The sequence below is a fragment of the Prosopis cineraria genome, unplaced genomic scaffold, assembly GCF_029017545.1.
Source record: "Prosopis cineraria cultivar Desert tree isolate PC_DT_omini unplaced genomic scaffold, ASM2901754v1 PC8, whole genome shotgun sequence".
Lineage (NCBI taxonomy): Eukaryota > Viridiplantae > Streptophyta > Magnoliopsida > Fabales > Fabaceae > Prosopis > Prosopis cineraria.
Window position 1 is genome coordinate 7,168,803 of NW_026555339.1, and position 22,417 is coordinate 7,191,219.

Genomic DNA, 22,417 nt, shown 5'->3' on the forward strand with positions numbered 1-22,417 from the left:
TCTCCTTATGAATATATTCACCAATCCGTTTTGATCATTTTATTTTTATTTTTATTTTTTTAATTCATTTTATTCTTTTCTAGTAATGAAATGAGACCTAAGACTTTTGTTTTTTAATTAAAAATAAGATTTTTGTTTTAGTCATCACTGTTATAAATTGTCCCTTCAAGGACATCCCATAACTAAGTATAAATTTTGTATTACATATTTTTTACCTTAATTTATATTTTTATTATTACATAAAATTTAGGAGACGAGGTAATGTATTTTTATAATTTGTTTGTTGCCCGAGATACTCAGCGTTAACATTAATCTTCGGCTTGAACTCATATTAACCGGAGTAGTTAACTACAATTAACATTCTCATTTGAAGGCGGTAAAAAAGCGACGCCGTTCGTTTTGTATGAGGAAGTCCTTTCTTCGATCCATGTTCGTTGGAGGGCAAACGAATATAAACGAAATGAAAAACCTTTCCATATCCTTTGCACTTTTCTTTTCCTAAAACCCTAATTCTAAAATAGCAAATAGGATTCTCGATCATCTCATCTCGCATCTTAAGAACCCAGAATAATCATGGCCACGCTTCCCCTGTCAAGCCCCAACGAGCTGGTCTCTTCCTCGTCAATTGCCGCTTTAATTTACCCCAATGCATTCTCTTCCTCTTCGTTTGTTTCTTGCAAACCCAGAAGAAAAAGTGCCTTCGAGCGCCAGAGCCGTCGTTCTCTGTCCGTGAGCTGCTCCTTCGCACCTCTGGACAATGCCAGGATTAAGGTGGTCGGCATCGGCGGTGGTGGCAACAATGCTGTTAATCGCATGATTGGTAGTGGTTTACAAGTGGGTTTTTCGTTTTTTCCTCCCTTTGCATTTATGGGGTGGAATTTCAAATCTTCTCATTTGTTCTTACATATACCGACCGACGAAGTTCCTTTTTTAGATGCTCATTCAATTGGGTATCGTGCTTGTCGTTAGATTAATTATTGTTCAATGTGGTGCTCTCATACAATGTGAACGCAATGACTAACTTCTTGTTTGGGAAGAGGAAGTAGATGCGTATTTAAAGTTAAAGCCGGAGGGTTGTAGTTTTGCTTCTTAGGGAGACATCATTTTACTATGGTTGCAATTTGGGTTGATTTATTTGTACCAGTACTTGATATTAGATTAAGCCAGTGACGTTATTCACTCTACCATCCTCGTACCTTGAAGCCTCGGTGTTTTGCTGAGACTTTGAGTGAAGTTAAACTCTGCTTCATTTTGATTCAGGGAGTAGACTTCTATGCAATAAATACTGATACCCAAGCACTGTTACATTCTGCTTCGGAGAACCCAATTAAAATTGGGGAACTTCTGACTCGTGGATTAGGTCAGGCACTCTTCTCATGTTTTGGAGCTTCCTTTATTCACTTCCCAATGAATCTAAGCTTGTGTACACGACTACAATCTAAGCTTCCTTCGTGTTATGTTGATGACCATATGGCCTTTGATTCAAACTACTTGATAGAGATGTGCAGGTACTGGTGGGAATCCACTGTTGGGGGAGCAAGCTGCGGAGGAATCAAAAGAAGCAATTGCTAATGCTCTTAAAGGCTCTGATCTTGTGTTCATAACAGCTGGTATGGGTGGGGGTACAGGGTCTGGTGCTGCCCCAGTTGTGGCACGACTATCAAAAGAGGCTGGTTACTTGACAGTTGGTGTGGTTACATATCCATTCAGTTTTGAAGGACGCAAAAGATCCTTGCAGGCAGGTGTCATTTTGTTCCTTATTTAGAAATATGATTCCATCATATAGTTATCTAACATGTTACAAATGTTAATTATGAAAATTGTATTGTACATTTAATTATCTGTTTCGCTTAATAGCCATATTTTTTCTTATGAAGCATTGTGAATGCTAGAATGTTTTTTAAATCCATTAACCATTATTTCTGTGATATTTTATATTTGAATAAGAGTTTTCTGTAGGACTATAATCTGATTACTAATGTGATGTATATTGCATAATATGTTGTCATTGATTGTCATGAATTCTTATTATAGGGAAAATTCTAGAGTCAATGGGACTGTTATCTGATGATTCATGTGGATGTGGTGTATATTGTGTGGCCTCTTGGAATTGTTTGTTGCGAATGCATGCTATAGAGAAAATGTTAGAACCAATGGTGATATCATTATGAATGTCATAAGTTTTGAGCTGATCGCATATCACAGATAGTAATCTTTGAAAATATTTGTTTGTTATTTGAAAGTTTGAAACTAACTACTTCATTTGCTCTATCTTCAGGCACTGGAAGCCATAGAAAAGCTGCAGAAAAATGTGGACACTCTTATCGTAATTCCAAATGATCGTCTTCTTGACATTGCTGATGAGCAGACACCTCTTCAGGATGCTTTCCTTCTTGCAGATGATGTTTTGCGCCAAGGAGTACAAGGAATAGCAGACATCATCACAGTGAGTTTATTTGTGAATAATATATTTACGTTTTCCCACCATACGGATAACTTTTGAAAAGAAAGAACTTCTGGAGAAGCCCTGAAGTCGTGCATTGTTGCATTCATGATTGAAGTGGTACTCAATGATAAGAATTGTATATGCTGGTTTCTTATCGATAATTTGAACGGTTATGTTATTGATTTACAGATACCTGGGTTGGTAAATGTGGATTTTGCTGATGTTAAAGCTGTGATGAAAGACTCTGGAACGGCAATGCTTGGAGTAGGTGTTTCCTCCAGCAAAAATCGCGCAGAAGAAGCAGCAGAACAGGCTACTTTGGCTCCTCTAATTGGATCGTCTATTCAGTCAGCTACTGGGATTGTATATAATATTACTGGAGGAAAGGACATAACCCTACAGGAGGTGAACAGAGTGTCTCAGGTACTCGAGCATTTCGTCATGTCAGCAGTCACCAAATGAACATTTTGTTACTTATTTAACTCTTCAACCTTCTAAATTGGAAATATATTTGACATGCCTAACAATTTGGCCCAGAGAAAAAAATGCAAGTATATCACCGATTCAAATGTTGTAGCACTTAAATTGGAGTCACATAAAAACCATATCCATTACACAAGCATAATTGTAGGAGACATACAGTGTCTTGCGCCTGAGGATCATTAGTTCTTTCACAAAGGGCCTAATTCAATGTCTGGTATTGTGCTATTTTGTTTGCTTTTTGATGGGTGGTTGCCTTGTGCTATTATCGGTGATTATTTGTTTCCCTTCTGCGTCTTCTATCCTTGAGCTCTATCCTTAAAACCTTGTAATTTTCAGGTTGTGACAAGTTTGGCAGATCCTTCTGCTAATATTATATTTGGGGCTGTTGTCGATGATCGCTACAACGGAGAGATTCATGTAACTATAATAGCGACCGGCTTCTCGCAGTCATTTCAGAAGACACTACTAACAGATCCTAAGGCTGCAAAGCTGGCTTATAAAACTGCTGGGGGACAAGAAAGCGAGGCAATGTCTCCACTCGCAAGCACGCCATCAACAGCAACATCATCTAGAGCACCTTCACGAAGGCTTTTCTTTTAGTTGCTTGCTTAGTTTCTTCTTCCTTGTGATTTTATTCTTCTGTAGTCAAGTTTTGGTGTAGTTATTCGATTGTATATTGACCTTGAAGCGTAATTGAGATTATATTGCTCTATCTTTTTGGTAAGGTAAGATGTGATGCCACTGCCCCTCAAGTGCCAAGTTGTTTGCTTTGATTCTTTTCTCTTTATATGCAGGCGGTATTAACGAGATTAGTCATCGTAAGAACTAAGAAGCAACTCAAGTACTCCGAATATGCTAAAGCAGCTTTTTGTTTCAACGTCATTGATTTACATCCAATGCTAACAAAAGTTGCATTGAATCACTAAGAAGCTAACACCTCAAGTGGTAAATGATTGTACTAGTTTAATCGATAGTTTTGAGTTTGAGTATGTGGTATACAACTATGTTAAATAGTTACATTACTAATATGATTCTATTCAGCTTGATCTATGAATAATGAATAATTGTATATATAATAAAAGGTTGTACTAGATCAGTCAGAGACAAAAAAGAGGGATACTTGTTTAATTATTTAACTCACTATGATTAGTTTAAAAATTTGTAAAATTTAAATGTGGGTTTTGTGTGATGCAAGCTTAATATATGAACGACATTTATAATTTATAAATAACATGATTTATTGTTGGCAAAAAAAATGATTTATCATAATATATTTGATTAAAATAAGCAAAATGATGGTGTAAAGTGAACTTGACAAAATAATTTCTGATTCGCATGCATCCCCTGCGCATCCATCCACGCCAGAGGTGAATAAAATTGATATAATGGAGGTGGAATTAATATTTGGAAAGACAGGACAAATTGAAAGTTAATTCAAAGTAATTACAAAGATTTTTCATTCTTTTAAAAAAAGAATTTTGAAACAATTTATTGCAGTAATCCAACTTCATACAACGATGTGTTCGAACAAAACGCTCATCCAAATACATTCACACCTCCGTGCTAAAACGATTTTACCAGGAAATTATCAATGGCAACAACTCGGACTGTATTAAAAAAAAATCTCGTTAGTTAAAATATCAATTGATTGCATGCGTATTATTGTCCTAGCCAAGCCTACAATCATCTTTGAGCACCAAGTCACACACACACACACACACACACACACACACACACTACAAGGACAAACGCGTCCCAAATAATTACCGGTATGGCATTACATCTTCACAAGAATATAGTTGCTTCAGCTTTTGGAATAAAGGTGAATACACTACGGCCAAACAGTTCATGCACAGATGATAGCAAATGTCCGGCATCAATGTCGTCCTTCCAAGCCTGAGCAAGAGTTGCAGATACCTTACCTTGTTGACCTCCAATCTCTCTTCCTTGGTTTTTTTCATTTAATAACTGACGAGCCATTGATAACATGCCAGCATTAGAAGAAACCCCCATTGTAGCAGAAAATCCACCGGGTGTGCCTTGCATGTCAACCGGCAAGGAGTTCATCGGCATCAAACCCCCAGAAACATCTGTTGCTAGTTTCTTCAGTGGAGGTTGCTGCATTAGATTGTCTGTGCTGGCTTTACGTTTGCCTTCATTCATTGGGAAATAAAGATATCAGAGAATAAAACTCAAGGTTTAATGTAGACCTAGAAAAAATGGGTACTGACAAGAGGGAACTACACTGATGGAAGGAAAAAAGTTCACGGGCATTCACAAACTTATGCCTTCAGCACCCTTTCAAATATATTGAATTGACATATTGAAGGTTCTTAATCCATCATTTTGAAATTTCTCTAGCTTTTCCATACCCATTCACTACTTTAAACTTCTTTGTGAAAAGGAAATCATACTTGGCATCGCTGTCATGACTTTTCCACAGCCTCTTGAAAAAGCACGAGTTGGAGAAGCAGGAGAGAGCATACGGCTGAATACTTTGGCCCTTTCATGAATACATTGGCCTGCTGCACACTGGAAGGTCCATGACTTCAGTAATTAGCCTGAGAGATGTTCACGAGAAAAGGACCAGATCCGTGTTCAATAAAACCAATTTATTTTACAGGATGAACTAACCAGCAATGCTCCATAAACTTGCCATGCTTCATGCCTCTTTAATGCGTTTTTTTGCTTCTCAGGTAGCATTTCTGGCTCAAGAAGAAGCAGATATGCCTCAAGATTCGGGAGTATAAGCATGCGAACCTACTCAAAGTGAAAAGACGTTATACACTGCCTGAATCCAATATGCTGATACATAGCTCAAAAGAAAGAAACAACTCATGTAAAAAGTGAAAACGGTTTCATGAAGGTTAGAGATACCATGTTGGGTCCAAGAGCTGCTATCCCTTTGATTGCACCATAATGTTGAGGTAGAGATTTTGTAGGGTCCAAGAAAGCATGAAGCAATGTCTTTGTCACACGTGGCTGAAGGTTATGATAAACATGCCCAAATCTGCAATTTTCAGACTTGAAGAATAAGATTCAAAATAGAGGGGGAACAAAACATGTTCAACATATTTCTGTTCTTCTATAATTTGAACGTTCAACTTAAAGTTTTGGTCAAACTCACTATTTACCAATAGCAAAAGGCGCCAAAAAAGAAAAGAAAACAATCACTCATCTTAACACAAGGGATAAAGATATAATTAGTGAAAAGATAGCATTCAAGTCAAGGAGCCACTTGTCTTATACATATCTACTTGACATATATTATCTCATGTATTTATGCCACAGGTAATTATACATTGTATTGATATTGCTTCTACAAATGCAAACCACAACCTCAGCAACCAGCATTGAAATCCAAATTTACAAAATGGAATCACACTGCATAACGGCAAACAAGTTTTAGCACAAATTCTATAAGTTCACCTTTTCTTGGCAGTTTGCTATATACTATGGAATGACTCAAATAGTTACTGGAAATAATCATCAAATGTCTGCTAGGAAAGATGCTATAGTGGCCAAAAACAATAACCTCCTAAGAAAATGAACCGTGACATAGCTATTTGTATTCTTCCTCAGAAAAAGGTCCCCACCTTTTGCATATAGAAGCAACCAGGTTTGCGCTGAAGTTTCTGAGTTCCCAGTGATCATCAGATAGTCTATTCCCTAACCTTTTTGCAACAAGGCAGGTCATAACAGACGGCATCAGTTGATGTAACTGACAAAATGGAAAGAAAATATTAGATGGTCAATCGAATTAAAGTCCATTTACTGTAATTACAGCTAAAAGCATTAGCATTTAGTAGAGTATAACAGCCATCCATGTGTGACCCAAAAAAGGTAGAATTTTCAGTTTATGTATGATCACTTATAACTAACCAAATCTCAGCAGAGTTTCACACACACACACAAAAAGACAATAACCATCTTATGTTAATACATTATAAATGTAAAAACATTTATGAAATTAGCACAAGACTTACATAAGGCTCTATGTGTATGTGAGGATTTTGCGTAAGGCTCCGAACAAGACGCATCAAAGCAAATAAAAGAATTAAATTATTTGAATTTCGTGCCACCTGAAAAGATATTTGGAAAGAAAAAAAAGGATAAAATTGAAGAATGGATGTTTCTTTCAAACAAGATATATATTGCAAAAGGTTAAGCAAAAATAATAACACTGATAAAATCTTGTATGTACCTTATCAGCAACAAAGTATGAGAAATAAGGAATCAAAGGATGGAGCCCTGAATCTGTTGCCAAGCTAATTAATGCTCTATTAAAGAGAATGGTGCTTGGCTTGTTTAATATCAACTCAGTTATTTTGCTGAAGTAAAGCTGTAGAGGAAAACAAAGTTTATCAAACTTTATCATAAAAAATGAAAACAAAAAAATCCGTGCATGCAGCTTGATAGGGCATACCTGAAGCTCTCTTGAAATTACATGTTTAACAGGTAATTTAATATCAACAGGAAGTCCATCTTCCTTAGAGTCAGATTTTCTTGTCTCAGAGGGAGCTGCAAGTAATCATATAAAACAGACTGAAATGACAATGGAGGGGGGGAAACAAACTTTCGGATCATAATATTAAAGCTCATAGTAATTAAAAGTGTATATCAAGGAACAAATATGTGCAGATAATAAATTCAAATTTTGTTATGGCAAAGAGTGAAGAGCATGTAGCGGGCAGGTGATTAATGCACCTCAACGCCCAGTGCACAAGGGGCATTCATATAGTTTGATTGCACCTCAGACCTCAGTTTAGAAAAATACCTTCAATAGGGGCATTTTCTGGAATTGCAGGCTGTACACCTTCAATTGCCAGCCAGTGAGCGGTAACTGATGCATCAAGAGGTGCTTTTGGAAGTGGTGCTTCGATCAGCTATTCAAATTGGGACAATGTGAAAAATGAAAATCACGTCAGAAAGTGGCTCAACTTTTTTAGTACACCAATATTATGCCTAGTGGGTACTTACATCCTTAAAATCAACATCTTTGTCATCAACATAGAACAAATCCTTGTGTCCAGCAGCTCTTTTGAACCGCAGAGGGTCATTAGAAGTGAAACCATATGTCGGCTGATAAATAAATACAAGTAAATGAAACCAAAAAGAATATCATAAAAAAACAGCAATTCCAACATAATGAGAGCAGATTGGAAATGGCACTAAAGATTTTATGGGTAAACGAACACAACACATCAGATAGAAAGTGCGTGCTAACTTTCCAAGCATGTTACAATTTACTACCCACACAGGCCTCCATATATACTGCCAGAGACATGGCCACTTTACAATGACAAATGAGAACCTTTTCTATGTGTGCCACCACAGCTTAATAGGCTCCCAATTCTCAAAATCCAAGCCAGTTGAAAAGGATGTCTGAGGTCATATGCATGAAACCGTACAAAACTCTAGCCTCTTAAAGCCCAGATTAAAGAGTAAAAAGCATGGTCAAATTCAGAACATTTTTGGACCAGCACTGCAGAATTTTTCCCGTTTATTGTAACACAGCTCTCATAATACATTTGTACAACTAAGGCACATACCAATCAAATCATGCAATGAAGCATCATCAAAATATTAAATTGAAAAGGTGTGGTCCCATAAACTAGTCTAACACTTTGTGGTTCAGGCACACTCCTCGTACTGCTTGTCAAACAAATTAAAAAAAAAACGCATTTTACATGCTTAACAGGACTCCTATACACAACTTTTAGTAAAGTTGTTTCTGTTAGTTTATCTCTCTCTCTCTCTCTCTCACACACACACACACACATCTATGAAGTGTAAGAATCCCACATGCTTTGACTTAGTTAAATTTATCTATTAATCTATTATCAATGGTTAAATTTATCTATTAATCTATTATCAATGGTCTGTAAATGAAATTTACATTTTATTTGAACAAGATCATAACATTGCAATGCTGTTATATATTCTCCTTTTCCTTTTCTACACTCACTACTCCACAACTCCCCCGGGGCATAACGCAAGGAACCAAGGGGTGCTTGAATAAGCTCATGAATTGAATAACAAACACGATGCCAAAACAGAAAAATAACCCATCTGAACGTGATCCGCTTGAACAAGAACTCTCAACCACTAAACGAAGAGATAATATTGAGAAAAAAGTTCAGTATAGTGAGATTTAAGTATGTCACTACCATTAAAAGGTATCCATAATCTAATTCAATTCAAGGTTATCATTTCTAACATGTAACTGACACTAAAAGAGGTACAGCAAAAGTAAAGCGACTTACCTCCAGATTTCTTAATTTAAGTGCACTCTCCACATCATCCGACGTGAGAATAGTTCGCTTTGAGTGGCGCATGCATTTTATGGACTCCTATACATCGAGAACGAACAAAGAGATACGTCATGTCATCAAAAAATAAAATTGAACATTCTACTAAACGACCACTCTCAAATGGCCCGCATTACATTTTAAATTCGCAGAAACACAAGAATTATCGTCGCTGCTTCTTAATACCTGCACAATTTCCCGAATCCTATACTCCACATCGGGAGCGAGAGCAAGGGCGACATCAGGGGGCAAATTGGTGATGCCAATGCTCTGGGCAATGACTTCAATTGACTCCTTTGGAACAGCACTCATCTCAATTCACCTTCTTTGCTAACCAATCAATGGTCGCAGAGGCCTTCCACAGATTTCGCAGAACAATCAGAAAAACCTAGCTGAACTTAAGCATAATCAATACTCCATGTTCCCAGTATATCGAATAATCAAAGGGCTACGATTGTCGAAAACCATCACTGTGGGAGACTCAATCAGAAACATTTTTCTCCCTTTTCTGAATCGGACTGGGTAGGTTTAAAAAAGAAGCAGAGAAGAAACAGGACTCAGAACGAGAGAAGAAAATTAGGCATATCTTGGCTTTTGCACTTTAAATAAACATTATTTTTTACAAAATAAATAAATAAATATTGTTAATCTAATATGTTAGTAATAAAATTCTGGCCACCAAAAAAAATGTTAAAAAATCATTAAATATTATAAATATTTTTAATTTTAAATATTGTTGATATGTAAAAAAATTATACCGAGTCCAGTGAAATATGGGAAGAGAGATTAGAAAATAAAAGAGATTGTATAAAACTTTGTGGAAGTTACATTATTTATGTCTATGAATGGTATAATTGTATAAATATTATATAAATTTGATACAAAAAATTATACAAGTTAGAAGTCAATAATGCCAATAAATTCAGGTGATTTAGCAGAATGTTGAGTTCAAAGTGTTCAAGAAAACTGTGAATTGTTTTGATTTCTCTCCAACGTGAGTTAAACAGTTTTTACGGCTTTGCCGGGGAGAGTGACAGCTTCTCTCCAGTTCAGTGCGAGTGAAGCAGTTTTTCTCTCCTTTGACTCCATCTTTACTTTTAAACTTATCTCATTTTTTTTATATTTACTTATATTTAATATAATATTTCATTCTAAAATAAATATAAAATAATTTATTTAATAAGAATACTTAAAAAAAGAGAGACTTTCAATTAAAGACCACAAAAAAGACTTAATTACTAATGGGTATAAAAAATTATGAAATTTTTGCTCAGTCCAAAAAAAAAAGTCAAATAAATTTAAGTAAAAAGATCAAAATACTCTTCCCTTATTATATAAAATTATTAATTATTAATTTTTTTATTTCAATTATTAATTTATTGAATTGTAAATTACATGAGTTAACATATCAATAATTATATAAGACTTGACATTAGTTATTCAATCATAAGTAGCAATATCAGTTGTTAAATTGCTAACTTATCAATTTATTAACATTAATTATGAATTACTAACAGGTCTTGTAATTTACAACTGATATTAGTAAATTAACAAGTAAATTTAACAAATTAGCAACTAATATTATTGATTATCTGACAAATGGATGTAATTTATAAATGATATTGATAAATTAATAAGTGAAGTAAAAAAAAAACAACTAGTGATTCTGCATAACAAGTGAAGAATATTTTATTCTTTTCACCAAGAAATTATTTTAACTTTTTTTCCTGGACTAAATTAAAGTTTCAAAATATTTTGAAATTCATTGGTAATTAAGTCTCTTTTGTGGTTCTTAATTGAACTTTTTCCTTTGAAAAAAGGACAATAATTACATCTTGATAGATTAAAAATATCATACATTTTTTAACATCCAACCTATTAAAAAATGTCTTATATTTTTAAATGAAATGAGTAGTTATTTTCTATTCCGTCTAGTCTTGTATCTTAGATGGCTTCTAAAAGTACAGTCTATTCCATTTTAAATTAAAATTCCCAAACTATCCTTGAAAAATAAGAAAAAGAGGGACAAAAAAATATATTATATAATTTATTTATATTTTTCTTTTTAATTAAAGATTGTGTTTGAAATTTTACTTACTTTTATTTCATATATTTTCATTATATTAATATTAATGAAATTGATAGAAATCACTTATAAAGAGAATTGAAGAAAGTATTGCTTTTTTTTAAAAAATAAAAATAAAAATTGTCTTCTTTTACTTTTCTTGATGTTCTCCGGGTGTTTTATTGTGTCTCTGTAATTGACTTAGTCCAGTCCCACCATTTATGTTTGGACAGTAAGTATCTAGTGTTTATGAGATAACATTAACGGAGTACTCCTCATGTCCTTATTGATTTATTTCTTCACATAAACATGTTTAAAATGGAGGTGATAGAGCCACTAGTGTTGCTACCTCGCATGGTTGTTTCTTCATACAACATACAGTACATTATTAAATGTGTTTGTTTCTTCATCGCACAAAGCTGGTGTTTCGTTAGACGTAATTCAAATGATCCCTTAGAAAGCCTACGGTTTAACGAGACTCGTTCTACATTCCGTAATGAAGAACATACCTTCACTATGCTGGAAGAAAGGTAAGGTAGAGATTCAACACGGGGCTACTGAGGAATCCAAGCTTAATTCGAAGTCATTGCACGTCAAGAAAACTCTTGTTCACACGCGCACACAAGTAAGTTTGATACTTGCTAGGATTTCATCACACAACGTTACCATGACATGTGGGAAAATATTTTTATAACAAGTCAACGAATGATTAGAATATAAAAAATAAATTAAAATCTTCTAAGAACAATTACCAGAGTTACGTCTAAACAAAAATGGCATCCAAGGTTCTGAGATAAGAACCAATATGGATGTCTGGGCCTTTTTGGCTAAAAGATCAAGTGATCAAGAGCAAGCTTAACATTCATGCAATTACAAAAAAGACAAGAACACACACACACACACACACACAGAATCTGCCAGTCGCATATAGTTATCTTACAACAACTTCCAAGTCGGTGACAAATCACCCACAACAAAGTCAAGAAACCCAGTTACACGGTATAATAACTCACAACAAGATACACAGGTGTGAAGAGAGGACAATCGAGTTCTCGAATCACTGTCATTACAAAACTTTGATCAACAAAAATATAACAGCAACCAAAACCACTATACCAACAACTGATAAAAGCAGACACAAGCAAGAGCAACCACCCTTGGTACGCTTATTCAAAATTGCCAAGTTCTTCTGCACCCTCTGTTTCCAACGCAATAGACAAGCCAATATCATTACAAAATCATATCGTAGTGTATATCTGTTTGCAATAGACCATCTTTCATATAAAATTATATTCCTGCACATCTTATCCCAGTGCATCATAGTAATGCAAATTTTATAATATGCCTGCTTATTAAGTTCCTATCTAAAAATGTAATTTTTGCCAAAGCATGCTATTTTCATAATATGCAGATGCATTTCACCTTAAAAACTGTCCTGACACAAGGACAGACAGCAAGGAGTTTATAAATCGTTCTTAAACTTTATGTATGATTAATCCCATATTTCGAAAATAGCATGAGTATGGGAAATTAAGAAGTTTAACAACAGAAAGATGAAAGCTAGAGAGCTTTCAATAAGGATACATTGAGTGAATTGCAAGTTTCTTTATCAGATAAATTATAGAATAAATGTATGTTACCCGCAGCCGAGAATCCGTAACATCTACATGCAAGTCCAAGTCATCCTGCCAGAGGAATCAACAGGATTCAATTTTGAAGAAACCGATAAAGATGGGCAAATGAAAAGCAGGAAGAAAGCACATCTATAATTTGCAGAGAAAGGGAGCTTACAATGAGTCTAGTGTGTAAATCCAGTTCTTCATTTACAGCCAACGCAATATGTTTTGTACTAGTTACAGTCTGCTCCAATTTCTCAATGCCCTCATCTTGCTCTGCTTGCATAGCATTCCAAATCAAGATGCAAAGCATAAAACTAGAATAAATTTGAATTTTCAAACAATTCAAATTAAGTGACCTCTCATAATTTGCCGTTGAAGTCCAACAAGTCCACCATTATCCAAGCCAACTGTTCTGCTCATGGGATCAGCTGGTTTTATATCTGGTCCAAGCAAACTATCCCTGTTTGCAAAGTTAGACATATTCAACGTTGATGCCATTTGGTTAACTTTTGACCTCAAATTTGCAATCATGTCCTTACGCCGATTCAGCTCCTTGTCAGATCTGTCATCATTAAATGAGGCTTCAGATAAAAATAATGCAAATTTATCCCACAGCTCTGTGGAAGTAAAAGAGGCATTGGCTTTACTATGCCCTCTTGGTTAGTACCAGAGGAGAAGAGTATATCTCCGGAGAGTGGAGACATCCCAACAAAGAGATAGTTATGACCAGAGGCAGAAATATTCTTTTAAACATTAATTTCAAAAATTACAAGTTTCAGAAGATTGGAGTCATTGACCTTTCTCTGCTGTGATAGAATGACCCATTCTTACTGACATAAATTAACTACTAAACACTCACATAGGCTGTTTCCCAGGAAGCTTTGACAAAAGGGATTGCAAGCTATCAAGTCTGGTCCCTAATATAGTTATCTTCCTTCTTATCGCAGATGCATGTCGCTGGGTTTCAGGTCCTGATGAAGGAAATGAACTCCATTCAGAAATCATGCCACTGATATCATCAGCAAGTTTCACGGCTTCATTATATTCCTTCATCCATGAGTCTGACGATGATGCCATTGGCCTGATAAAAATTGACAAAATAAATTATTGCTAAGTGAACCAAAAGAACACGGTATCTACAAATAAACGATAAACAGGATATCACATAAGTGATATTACCTAGAATCTAGGAATCTCAACCAAACTTCAGATATCCTAACAAATAATAGCCGAGTGTCCAAAAAGATCACAACCTGCCACCCCCCGGACACATTTAATAACAATGAAAACATTACAGCAAGACCATGTTATCCAATTAGGCATATTCATCTCAAGCAACAGCACAAACAAATACATTTCTTCCAGTAACAGCAGATTTTCAAGCAACCAAACACAGGATAAAGAAAAATAAAATAGTTTACATCGATGATAATGATATAAAGATAAGGTAATCTTTATCAACCCCTAGATGAATTTAAACCATTCTACTCTACGTGTTTTTTAATGTTCAAATTACTTCTATAAGTCAAACACGGTATCTCATAGTCGTAAGTTAGAACTAATTCTCCCTTTACTTTTTACAGCAAGGAAAATGAATTAATTTTATGTTCTCACCGGCTAATTGAAAAAGGGTAGAAATTCCCATTCGACAGAGAAATCATATAATCTTAAGTAAATATTTTGATGTATGATCAAATGTGATCAACTATATTGATGAACGACGAGAACTCGTAATTAAAAATACTGAAAATTTGAAATTTATACCAACCAAAACTAATAGATTTATCCAGAGATTTTCGATTGAATATGTCCCTGGGAATGCGGTTAGGAGATAAAGGTCATAAACCAATTAATTCCCAACTATCTTAGGACCCCCAGGAAATAAACCGCCCTGAAAAATATAATTGCAAACACATGAAAACAAAAATCCGACCAAAATACATAATTCTCCTTAAAACTCCATTTTCAGCACATTTACACGGTAAAATTCTAAGGGTTCGACCCTGAAGAACAAAGACAGATTCAACAGCTCCAAAATTCCAATTCGGAACAAAAGTCGCGTTCCGATTGAACAATCGGAGCTGGGCATACCTTTTAGTGAGGCGGGAATTCTCGTTTGGGGGATTTTAGAGGATGGGGTTTCGAGGATGGTGATTAATGTAATATCTTGTACACGCGATCAAGAATTATAGCAAGCTGCGTACGGCGCGACCACCAATCGGCGACTTTTGTCAGCTCCTGCCGGCGTCTACCTCGCACAGCTATGAAACCTTGCCGTTGAAAATGCTCTATCACCGCCGTGTCGTTTTTTCGTGTCGATTGCGCGATGAGCATTGTCACAGACTTCTTTTCTGGACTCTGGCAGCGATATGGTGGAGGAACGCGCAGGAAGAGATCCCTGCTCCCCGCACGTGTTTCGCGATATATCCATCCAATACATATCCTTTATAACAAGAGAGAATTCCAGTTAAAACCATGAAAAGAGAGTTACTTATTGGTGGATTTTAAAATATTTTAAAATTTTAGTTTAATATATGAAAAAAAAGGTTAAAATAATTTTAATGATAAAAAAAATAAAATATCTTTTATTTATTATATAAAATTATTAATCATTAATTTTTTTATTTTACTTATTAATTTATTAATATAATTTGCAAATTACATGAATCGATATGTTAATAATTATATAAAACTTGACATCAGTTATTAAATCATAAGTAACAACATCAATTATTAAATTACAAAATTTACTTGTTAATTTATTAACATTAGTTATAAATTACTGACAGATTTTGTAATTTATTAACATTAGTTGTAGATTATAAGACTTACAATTGATATTAGTAAATTAATAAATAAAATTAACAACTAATAGTATTACTTGTCTGATGAACAGATATAATTTATAAGTAATATTGGTAAATTAACAAAAAATTAAAAAAATTAACAACTACTAAAAAGTATTTTGGATATTTTTATCATTAAAATTATTTTAACTTTTCTCTTCTGAACTAAATAGAAGTTTCATAATATTTTGAAACCCATCAACAATTAAGTCTTTTATGTGATCTTAACTAAAATTATCCCTTTATAATGTCTTATAATTATGTACAACATTAACAACAACAACAACAACAATAATAATATTATATGAATATACTGTGTCTTAAATTATAAAACAATTTAAGACAACAATATATATATATATATATATATATATTAGTTATGATACTTTATGAATTTATTTTTCATAATAAAACTATAAATCATTACTTCTTCTGATCCAAAATATAATCATTTCCCTTCAACTAATCTTGATTCAAAATGCATACAACTTAGTACATGTAATTTTTTTTTGTTTTTATCCCTTGTATTTATAACTTAGATTTTTGTAAATATATCCCTCACTCATTATGGAATGTATTGATAATTGAGATTAAGGATTAAAAAAGTAGATAATATATATTTTTATGAGAATGAAAATTTTATCAATATGTGAATTTTTTCTAAAAACTGTTTATATTTTAGATTGAGAAAAGTACCCTGCAATATCATTTTAATTTTATCTCTATTTAAAGGGCAATCATTAATAACACTTTATTTTTCTTGAATTGTTTTATATTTTAAAATAAAAAATTCTTTCTAAATTATCAGATTTGGGAGAGCGTAGCGTAATATTTATATTCATAAGTCATAAAATAAATACTATCACTTGATGTCAACGACTAATTGTCTTGCCGATAGCATCACCTTTTTCTCTTGCAAGAAGTCCTGAATTTGAAGGACGTGTTTGTAAATCAATACTGCCATTTCTTTCAGACTCCATGCAGATGCTTTTATTTGGAACATCGATCCATGCAATATTAAATTTAGAAAATGATTAGTGCTTGATTATTTGCTCAATCAGTGTTCAGAAAAACGTTTAAAAATTACCCGATAATAAGATTTTCGTATCAATTGAAGAATTATACCTCCTAATGTTTTTAAGATGTGGTTCAAATATTTTCCAATTAAACAAATTGGGAGCCATACAGAAATTAGTTCGTGGCCATTTTTATTATTATTATTTTTTTAAAGTGTTTCAGGATATAAAATTAAAGTGGTTCGAATTTGAAGAAAGCAGGGGAAGGACCCTCCCTAATCAACTTTATCGGAAATCAAAAATCAAAAAAATTAAATAAAATCATAGCAGAGGGTGTGCACTGTACCCTCGAAATATTTTTCAGCTTTAAAATGTACTTCTAGGTATTTATGATATTATGAATTTTCATAAATCTTCAAAACAAAGGATCGTTTGATTCAATCTTCTCAAACTCAATTTTCAATAATCAGGGTCTATTTCCAGAAGTAATTCATTTTATTTGTCTTTTTGGTACAAATGCTCAATTTTTTGACAACCAAAGTCAATTCTATTAATCATAAAAATATAAACACGGACAGATTTAAAAAAAAAACAAAAACAGAGAAAGCTTGAGAAGAATACAATATACACCACCTAAAGCAATAAAACCTACTCCATTCATTTAAAAATATAAATATTTTTAATCGAATCTACCTCTTAATAAAGTAGTTATTTACTTATAAACTAACCTATCTTTCTATCTTTATTTTTATTAAACATCCTACAATAAATATAAAATCATTAGTAACATGAACACTTTTGAAAAAAATATAATAATTATATCTTGAAAGATTAAAAATATCTTACATTTTTAAACATTCAACTTTTTAACTAATGCCTTGTATTTTTTAATGAAGGATTTTTTTTTCGTACAATCCGTACTGAGAAACTTGTTTGATTGCTATTTCTTTTTTTTTTGTACAATATTAAATTTCTATTTGTACAATTTAACTTTCATATGAATAATTATATTTTCTTTGCCATTTCTCTCTTTACGCGAGGTATTTTAATTCACTCATTTTATCATCATTTAATGTAATGCCTAAACTAATTTTTTTATATCCTTATTACCATATTGAGCACGTTCATAGTAATAAATATTCTATTATTTTGTTGTATTTCCTATCATCCCATCCCATATTAGCTTATATGATATGAATCAAGGTTACAATTAAAAAACTTTCTACATTCCATCTTTTAATTGACTAACTTAACCGCTTCTTTTTATTGATGACTTGATCCTTTTAATAATAGAAGTAATCAACGTTGAATCATGGCTTTTGGCAATTTACCTTTAAACAAAACCACTTTTATGCATGTTTAGAGTCGTATTGGTAGGTCAAATTTCATTTCGTTTGAATACAAAGATGATATAAATAATGTGTACAAGAGAGTGGCTATCGAAGTATCAATGATTAGCTATTGCATAAATTATTGAATCAAAGATTATTGCTGCCCCAAAGATGGAGAATGTGCTTTTGCAGACATGTAGTGCCTGTTTTTTTTTTTTGGACAGAGAAAAAAACAATTCATTATAAGAGTCACCAATACAAGCACTAATCATCCAAACCCAACAACAAACCCTTGACAAAGAACAGTTCAAAATACCCTATAAAAAAACTGAAAGACATAGCAATGATAAAACTAATTCTTCTGCACATCAAGAAACTAGCCAAGGTGTAGTAGACAGTCCTATGTATCTTGAAGCTCATGATAATCACTACGGAAACGACTGGAAGGGGTGGTAGTCCAAAGACTTGCTCAAACACTGAGCCCACACCCTTATGCGCCAAAGCTGTATTCATTAAAGCAGCATCAACAACTACTCTCAACATAAGAGGGAAAGAACAACATTGAAAGTCAGAAATAACTTTCTGGTCAACAAAGAATATCATAGGATTGAAGCAACAACACCCACATCAAAGCCAAATGATCCATAAGAAGCAATCTCTCTTATTAACAAACAAAAAAAAAACACAAACACAAGCTTACAGAGAATACTTCTGATAACTGCCAAGGGCAAAATGATCTCCATCAGCACCACCAAGAGAGCCCTCAACCCCTAGTACTTGCACCAATTAATCTTCATGGCACTTTGGTGGCTATAAGGCAGCTACTTGAGCTCTCACAATATGCTTTCCCAAGACCTTTAACCATTGCATCTTGAATCATCATTAGGTAGAGCATGAAACATAACTTGACAAATCCATCAAACCACAGCTAGAGATACACACCAAATAAAATAGAATCAATAGAGAACATAACTATAATACGAGCACCGTCCATATTAACAGCAAGCCCATATTCAATCAGGAAATCACTTAACCAATCCATCTTCCCAGATGGTTTCAAAAAATATAAAGACACATCCATCTATTCACACATAGCCAACACTTTTTCATTCTCACTCATTGTCTTGCATAATAGATCCACTATATTGAAAAACAATCTCCATCAGTCAGATGATTATTCAAAACTTGTCATTTAGTAAACAGAGCATACCTTACTTGCTGCTTTAGACTCAAATTGTTCAATGTAACAGACATTGGAATCATCCAAATTAACTTCAGAAAATCCTTCATATAGCTTCACAACTCACCATTATTAAGCATCACACCGATTTCGCTGATCGATACTCCTGACCAACAGTCCAGATCGAATAGTTCAGTTCACTATCCTGCCCTAATAGCTCAAATCCATGTTAAAAATCAACGCTATCCAATTTGATCAGCGCTATTTCTTCCAAATCGTCCTTCTCCTGACTGAAATTTGCCCCAATCTTTACCTTCCAATCCTCATCCTTCTCTTCCATGATCTCCTCTTCAAAATAATGATGGAAAGAATCAGCTTCTTCTACAGCGAGCACGGCCACCGGTCTAGACATCTCTGACGGTCATCAGAGAATAAGAGAATATAGACGCCACTTATACGCCAATTGAGGCTCCCATTGAGGGGAGAGTCAGAGCTCCCATGCCATTGTAGGGAGAGTCTTTCGTGACATGCAGTGCTTGTTTGAATACAAAAGTTAATCGATTATTTGGACGAAATCATGATTTTAATTTAAAAAAAACAAACACCGTCACTTACTTATAATCAATTATGAGGGTTGTGACCATGTTCTGAAATAAGCTCCTGGGGATAACTTCTCCATGTCAACTATAATGTTACAATAGGTCCGTCTCTTCGTGAAATAAACTCCTTTGGTTATCTATTAAGTTATTTTTTATGTAAATTAAATTATTAGTATCAATATAATTTAAATTTCTATAATTAATCATATATATAAGTTAAATAATATATGTTACTTTTTAAACAAATTTTAACATATTTAGTAATATTTTATATAACTTTATCAATATTTTTATTTTGAAAAGTAATGTCCTATGTGGTAATTAAAGTTGACTTAGATTGAATCATTTAAATATTTTTAATTTTGCCAAAATTAATTTCAAAAAAATAACATTCAAATAAATCGAGTCATAACACAATCAACTAGAATCAAAATTAATAATATTTGTTAATTTTTTATAATTAATTATGTCCAACTGAAATTTAAACGAGCCCATAATTGATTGAGATAAATTGAGTTTTTTAATTACAAACAATTATGATAAAATACAAACAGACTTTGAAAGAAAGGAACAATTATTTTGCATACTGAGATAAGACTCCCAATAATTAGGAACACTTAAATCAATTAGTAATAGTTGTTTTAACTTAATTAAAGATCTTAAGTTTGAATATTGAAATGTAATAATGTAAGTGGTCAGGATGTTCACTATTGTGAGAGTTATTATGTCTCAGTTCAAACTAACTTAAATTCTGTTAAATTCTCAAGGCTCAAGTGGAACAAGCCTAGGATATTGGGTGCTCACTTGAAAAAAAAAAAAAAATCAATCATCTACTACCAACATCTCCTCATCACCTTGCATAAAACTATATGTAGAGCCATGTTGTGTCGAGAATATGGAAGTACGTCCCTCTTTTTGAGAAAAGCATACAGGTATGGTATATAAATTTTGTAACTTTACACTTTCAACTCTTGATTTTTTGTATCCTTTAAATTATATAAAAAATATTTGTTGGTAAAAAAAACTATATAAAGAATATTTATGCCAAGAAACTAATTAAATACGTGCTTCATCCATTCCAACCTATAAAGCATTTTTTGGAGGAACTTAATGTTTCAAAATAAAACATGCTTTTCTGACAAAAAAAAAATTTAATAACATGCTTTAACAGAAATAAAAATTCTTTAACAGTACTTTTCAAATATTACTATTTTTATTATACTCTTTCATAAATTAAATATTAAATATAAAATATTTTTTAAAATTTTTATTTTTATTTTAAAAAGACACTGTTATAAAACATATTTAATAAATTTTATTATTATGCATACTTTTTTAAAAAATATCATATAAATTGGGATGAAAAGAAAAATATTTTAATAATCGAGATATGATATGAATAACATATATGTGCATAATAGACTATATGATCATGTTTAAAATAATTTTTAAAAAGAAAAATGATGATTAATCTACTCATTTTATTACAATTTTAGTCATAATGTAATTATCATTTTTAATTATTTAAATTAGAACAAGATATACATTTAATCTTCTGAAGTTATACAAAACTTTAATTTAATTTTATAAATATTTTTTCAATTCTTTAATTATAACACCATCAGGATTAAATGATTATTTTTATAACAATTATTATTATTTTGTAAAAAATAAATTTAATACGTCAACATTTAAAAATATTTTATTAATATTTAAAATTTTAATATAATTTTTTTCATAAAGAATCTAATAATATTAAGATTAAAAGATTAAAAAATATTTTATAAAATTAAAGAAATAAAATAGAATTATATATGAAGTTAAAGAATTAAATATATATTTTAACCTTTAAATTATTATTTTTCAAAATTATTAATTTTAAAATTAAATTATCTTGGACATCTAACTTCGAGTCATAGTTCTGCTACCGTATAAAACCCCATCAAATTCCAAATTCCAAATTCCAAATTCCAATCAATCTTAAATAACTCCATCAACTTCTTAATGTTATTCTATATTATTTGTGTTCCTGGATTTTTTGAATTTTTTTTTCCAATAGCTAGATTCCTCGGCACTTTTTCATTAACGAAAATTAAAGAGGCATCTGGGAATCCTGGAGGTTCGAATTCTTCCAAATCAGTGACACCGCTTGATTACAAAACGAGTTCTTTTAAAACTATCATCAATTGATTTTCTTCTCACCCCCTTCTTCAGGTTCCTCTATGTCCAATAAAATGGAAAGTCATTCAAAGTTAAAATACTGCAAAATTTGAGCACATTTCTTCCTCCTTTGTTCATGTTTTTAACGTCGATAAAAAAACTCCATTGATTCTTAGCCCTAACTAAATTTAATTCAATCTTCTTCTTAGTCATTTGTTGCTTATCCCCAAGATTCATGTGATTTTTATCAACGTGAATCTCTAATTTCTTTAAACTTGCTGCAGAAATGATATTCTCTAATTTCCTTAATAGAACTAGTAATCATATTTAACTATTATTCATTTTAAGCTTGTTTTCAATC

At 32.6% G+C, this 22,417-nt stretch overlaps 3 protein-coding genes across 4 annotated transcripts; 1 reads left to right on the forward strand and 2 right to left on the reverse strand.

The window, feature by feature from the left end:
* The first annotated feature begins 424 nt into the window (after window positions 1-424).
* Window positions 425-3,641, forward strand: LOC129318459 (cell division protein FtsZ homolog 1, chloroplastic). The gene is made up of 6 exons (XM_054963223.1): window positions 425-834; window positions 1,261-1,360; window positions 1,509-1,738; window positions 2,279-2,446; window positions 2,636-2,869; window positions 3,266-3,641. Exons 1-6 carry the CDS (start codon window positions 574-576, stop codon window positions 3,527-3,529), a joined length of 1,257 nt encoding a protein of 418 aa, XP_054819198.1. The 5' UTR covers window positions 425-573; the 3' UTR covers window positions 3,530-3,641.
* An 896-nt stretch (window positions 3,642-4,537) lies between these two features.
* LOC129317684 (transcription initiation factor TFIID subunit 6-like) lies at window positions 4,538-9,798 on the reverse strand. The gene is made up of 12 exons (XM_054962037.1): window positions 9,427-9,798; window positions 9,196-9,282; window positions 7,910-8,011; window positions 7,707-7,815; window positions 7,356-7,450; window positions 7,134-7,271; window positions 6,916-7,011; window positions 6,526-6,650; window positions 5,807-5,939; window positions 5,564-5,689; window positions 5,344-5,461; window positions 4,538-5,082 (listed from the first exon to the last, which is right to left on the reverse strand). Exons 1-12 carry the CDS (start codon window positions 9,550-9,552, stop codon window positions 4,715-4,717), a joined length of 1,623 nt encoding a protein of 540 aa, XP_054818012.1. The 5' UTR covers window positions 9,553-9,798; the 3' UTR covers window positions 4,538-4,714.
* Window positions 9,799-12,145: 2,347 nt separating this feature from the next.
* LOC129317761 (syntaxin-51-like) lies at window positions 12,146-15,337 on the reverse strand. 2 transcript variants are annotated; one of them, XM_054962129.1, is made up of 7 exons: window positions 15,016-15,337; window positions 14,104-14,177; window positions 13,784-14,005; window positions 13,281-13,486; window positions 13,097-13,197; window positions 12,946-12,990; window positions 12,146-12,503 (listed from the first exon to the last, which is right to left on the reverse strand). In XM_054962129.1, the coding sequence occupies exons 3-7, from the start codon at window positions 13,999-14,001 to the stop codon at window positions 12,372-12,374; spliced, it is 702 nt and encodes a 233-aa protein (XP_054818104.1). In that variant the 5' UTR covers window positions 14,002-14,005; window positions 14,104-14,177; window positions 15,016-15,337; the 3' UTR covers window positions 12,146-12,371. The 2 variants fall into 2 exon arrangements, with proteins under 2 accessions (XP_054818104.1, XP_054818103.1); XM_054962128.1 differs by lacking the exon at window positions 14,104-14,177.
* Window positions 15,338-22,417: the final 7,080 nt, after the last annotated feature.

What these genes read in the sequence shown, in the direction of transcription:
- LOC129318459 (XM_054963223.1), top strand. Translation starts at nt 574, where the DNA reads ATGGCCACGCTTCCCCTGTCAAGCCCCAACGAGCTGGTCTCTTCCTCG. An exon ending in GAATAGCAGACATCATCACA is followed by an intron (nt 2,447 to 2,635) that starts GTGAGTTTATTT and finishes ATTGATTTACAG; the next exon opens with ATACCTGGGTTGGTAAATGT. An exon ending in AGGTGAACAGAGTGTCTCAG is followed by an intron (nt 2,870 to 3,265) that starts GTACTCGAGCAT and finishes TGTAATTTTCAG; the next exon opens with GTTGTGACAAGTTTGGCAGA.
- LOC129317684 (XM_054962037.1), bottom strand. Translation starts at nt 9,552, where the DNA reads ATGAGTGCTGTTCCAAAGGAGTCAATTGAAGTCATTGCCCAGAGCATT. An exon ending in GTTGCTTCTATATGCAAAAG is followed by an intron (nt 5,940 to 6,525) that starts GTGGGGACCTTT and finishes TGAAAATTGCAG; the next exon opens with ATTTGGGCATGTTTATCATA. An exon ending in CAGCTCTTGGACCCAACATG is followed by an intron (nt 5,690 to 5,806) that starts GTATCTCTAACC and finishes CACTTTGAGTAG; the next exon opens with GTTCGCATGCTTATACTCCC.
- LOC129317761 (XM_054962128.1), bottom strand. Translation starts at nt 14,001, where the DNA reads ATGGCATCATCGTCAGACTCATGGATGAAGGAATATAATGAAGCCGTG. An exon ending in ATTTACACACTAGACTCATT is followed by an intron (nt 12,991 to 13,096) that starts GTAAGCTCCCTT and finishes TTCCTCTGGCAG; the next exon opens with GATGACTTGGACTTGCATGT. An exon ending in TTACGGATTCTCGGCTGCGG is followed by an intron (nt 12,504 to 12,945) that starts GTAACATACATT and finishes CGTTGGAAACAG; the next exon opens with AGGGTGCAGAAGAACTTGGC.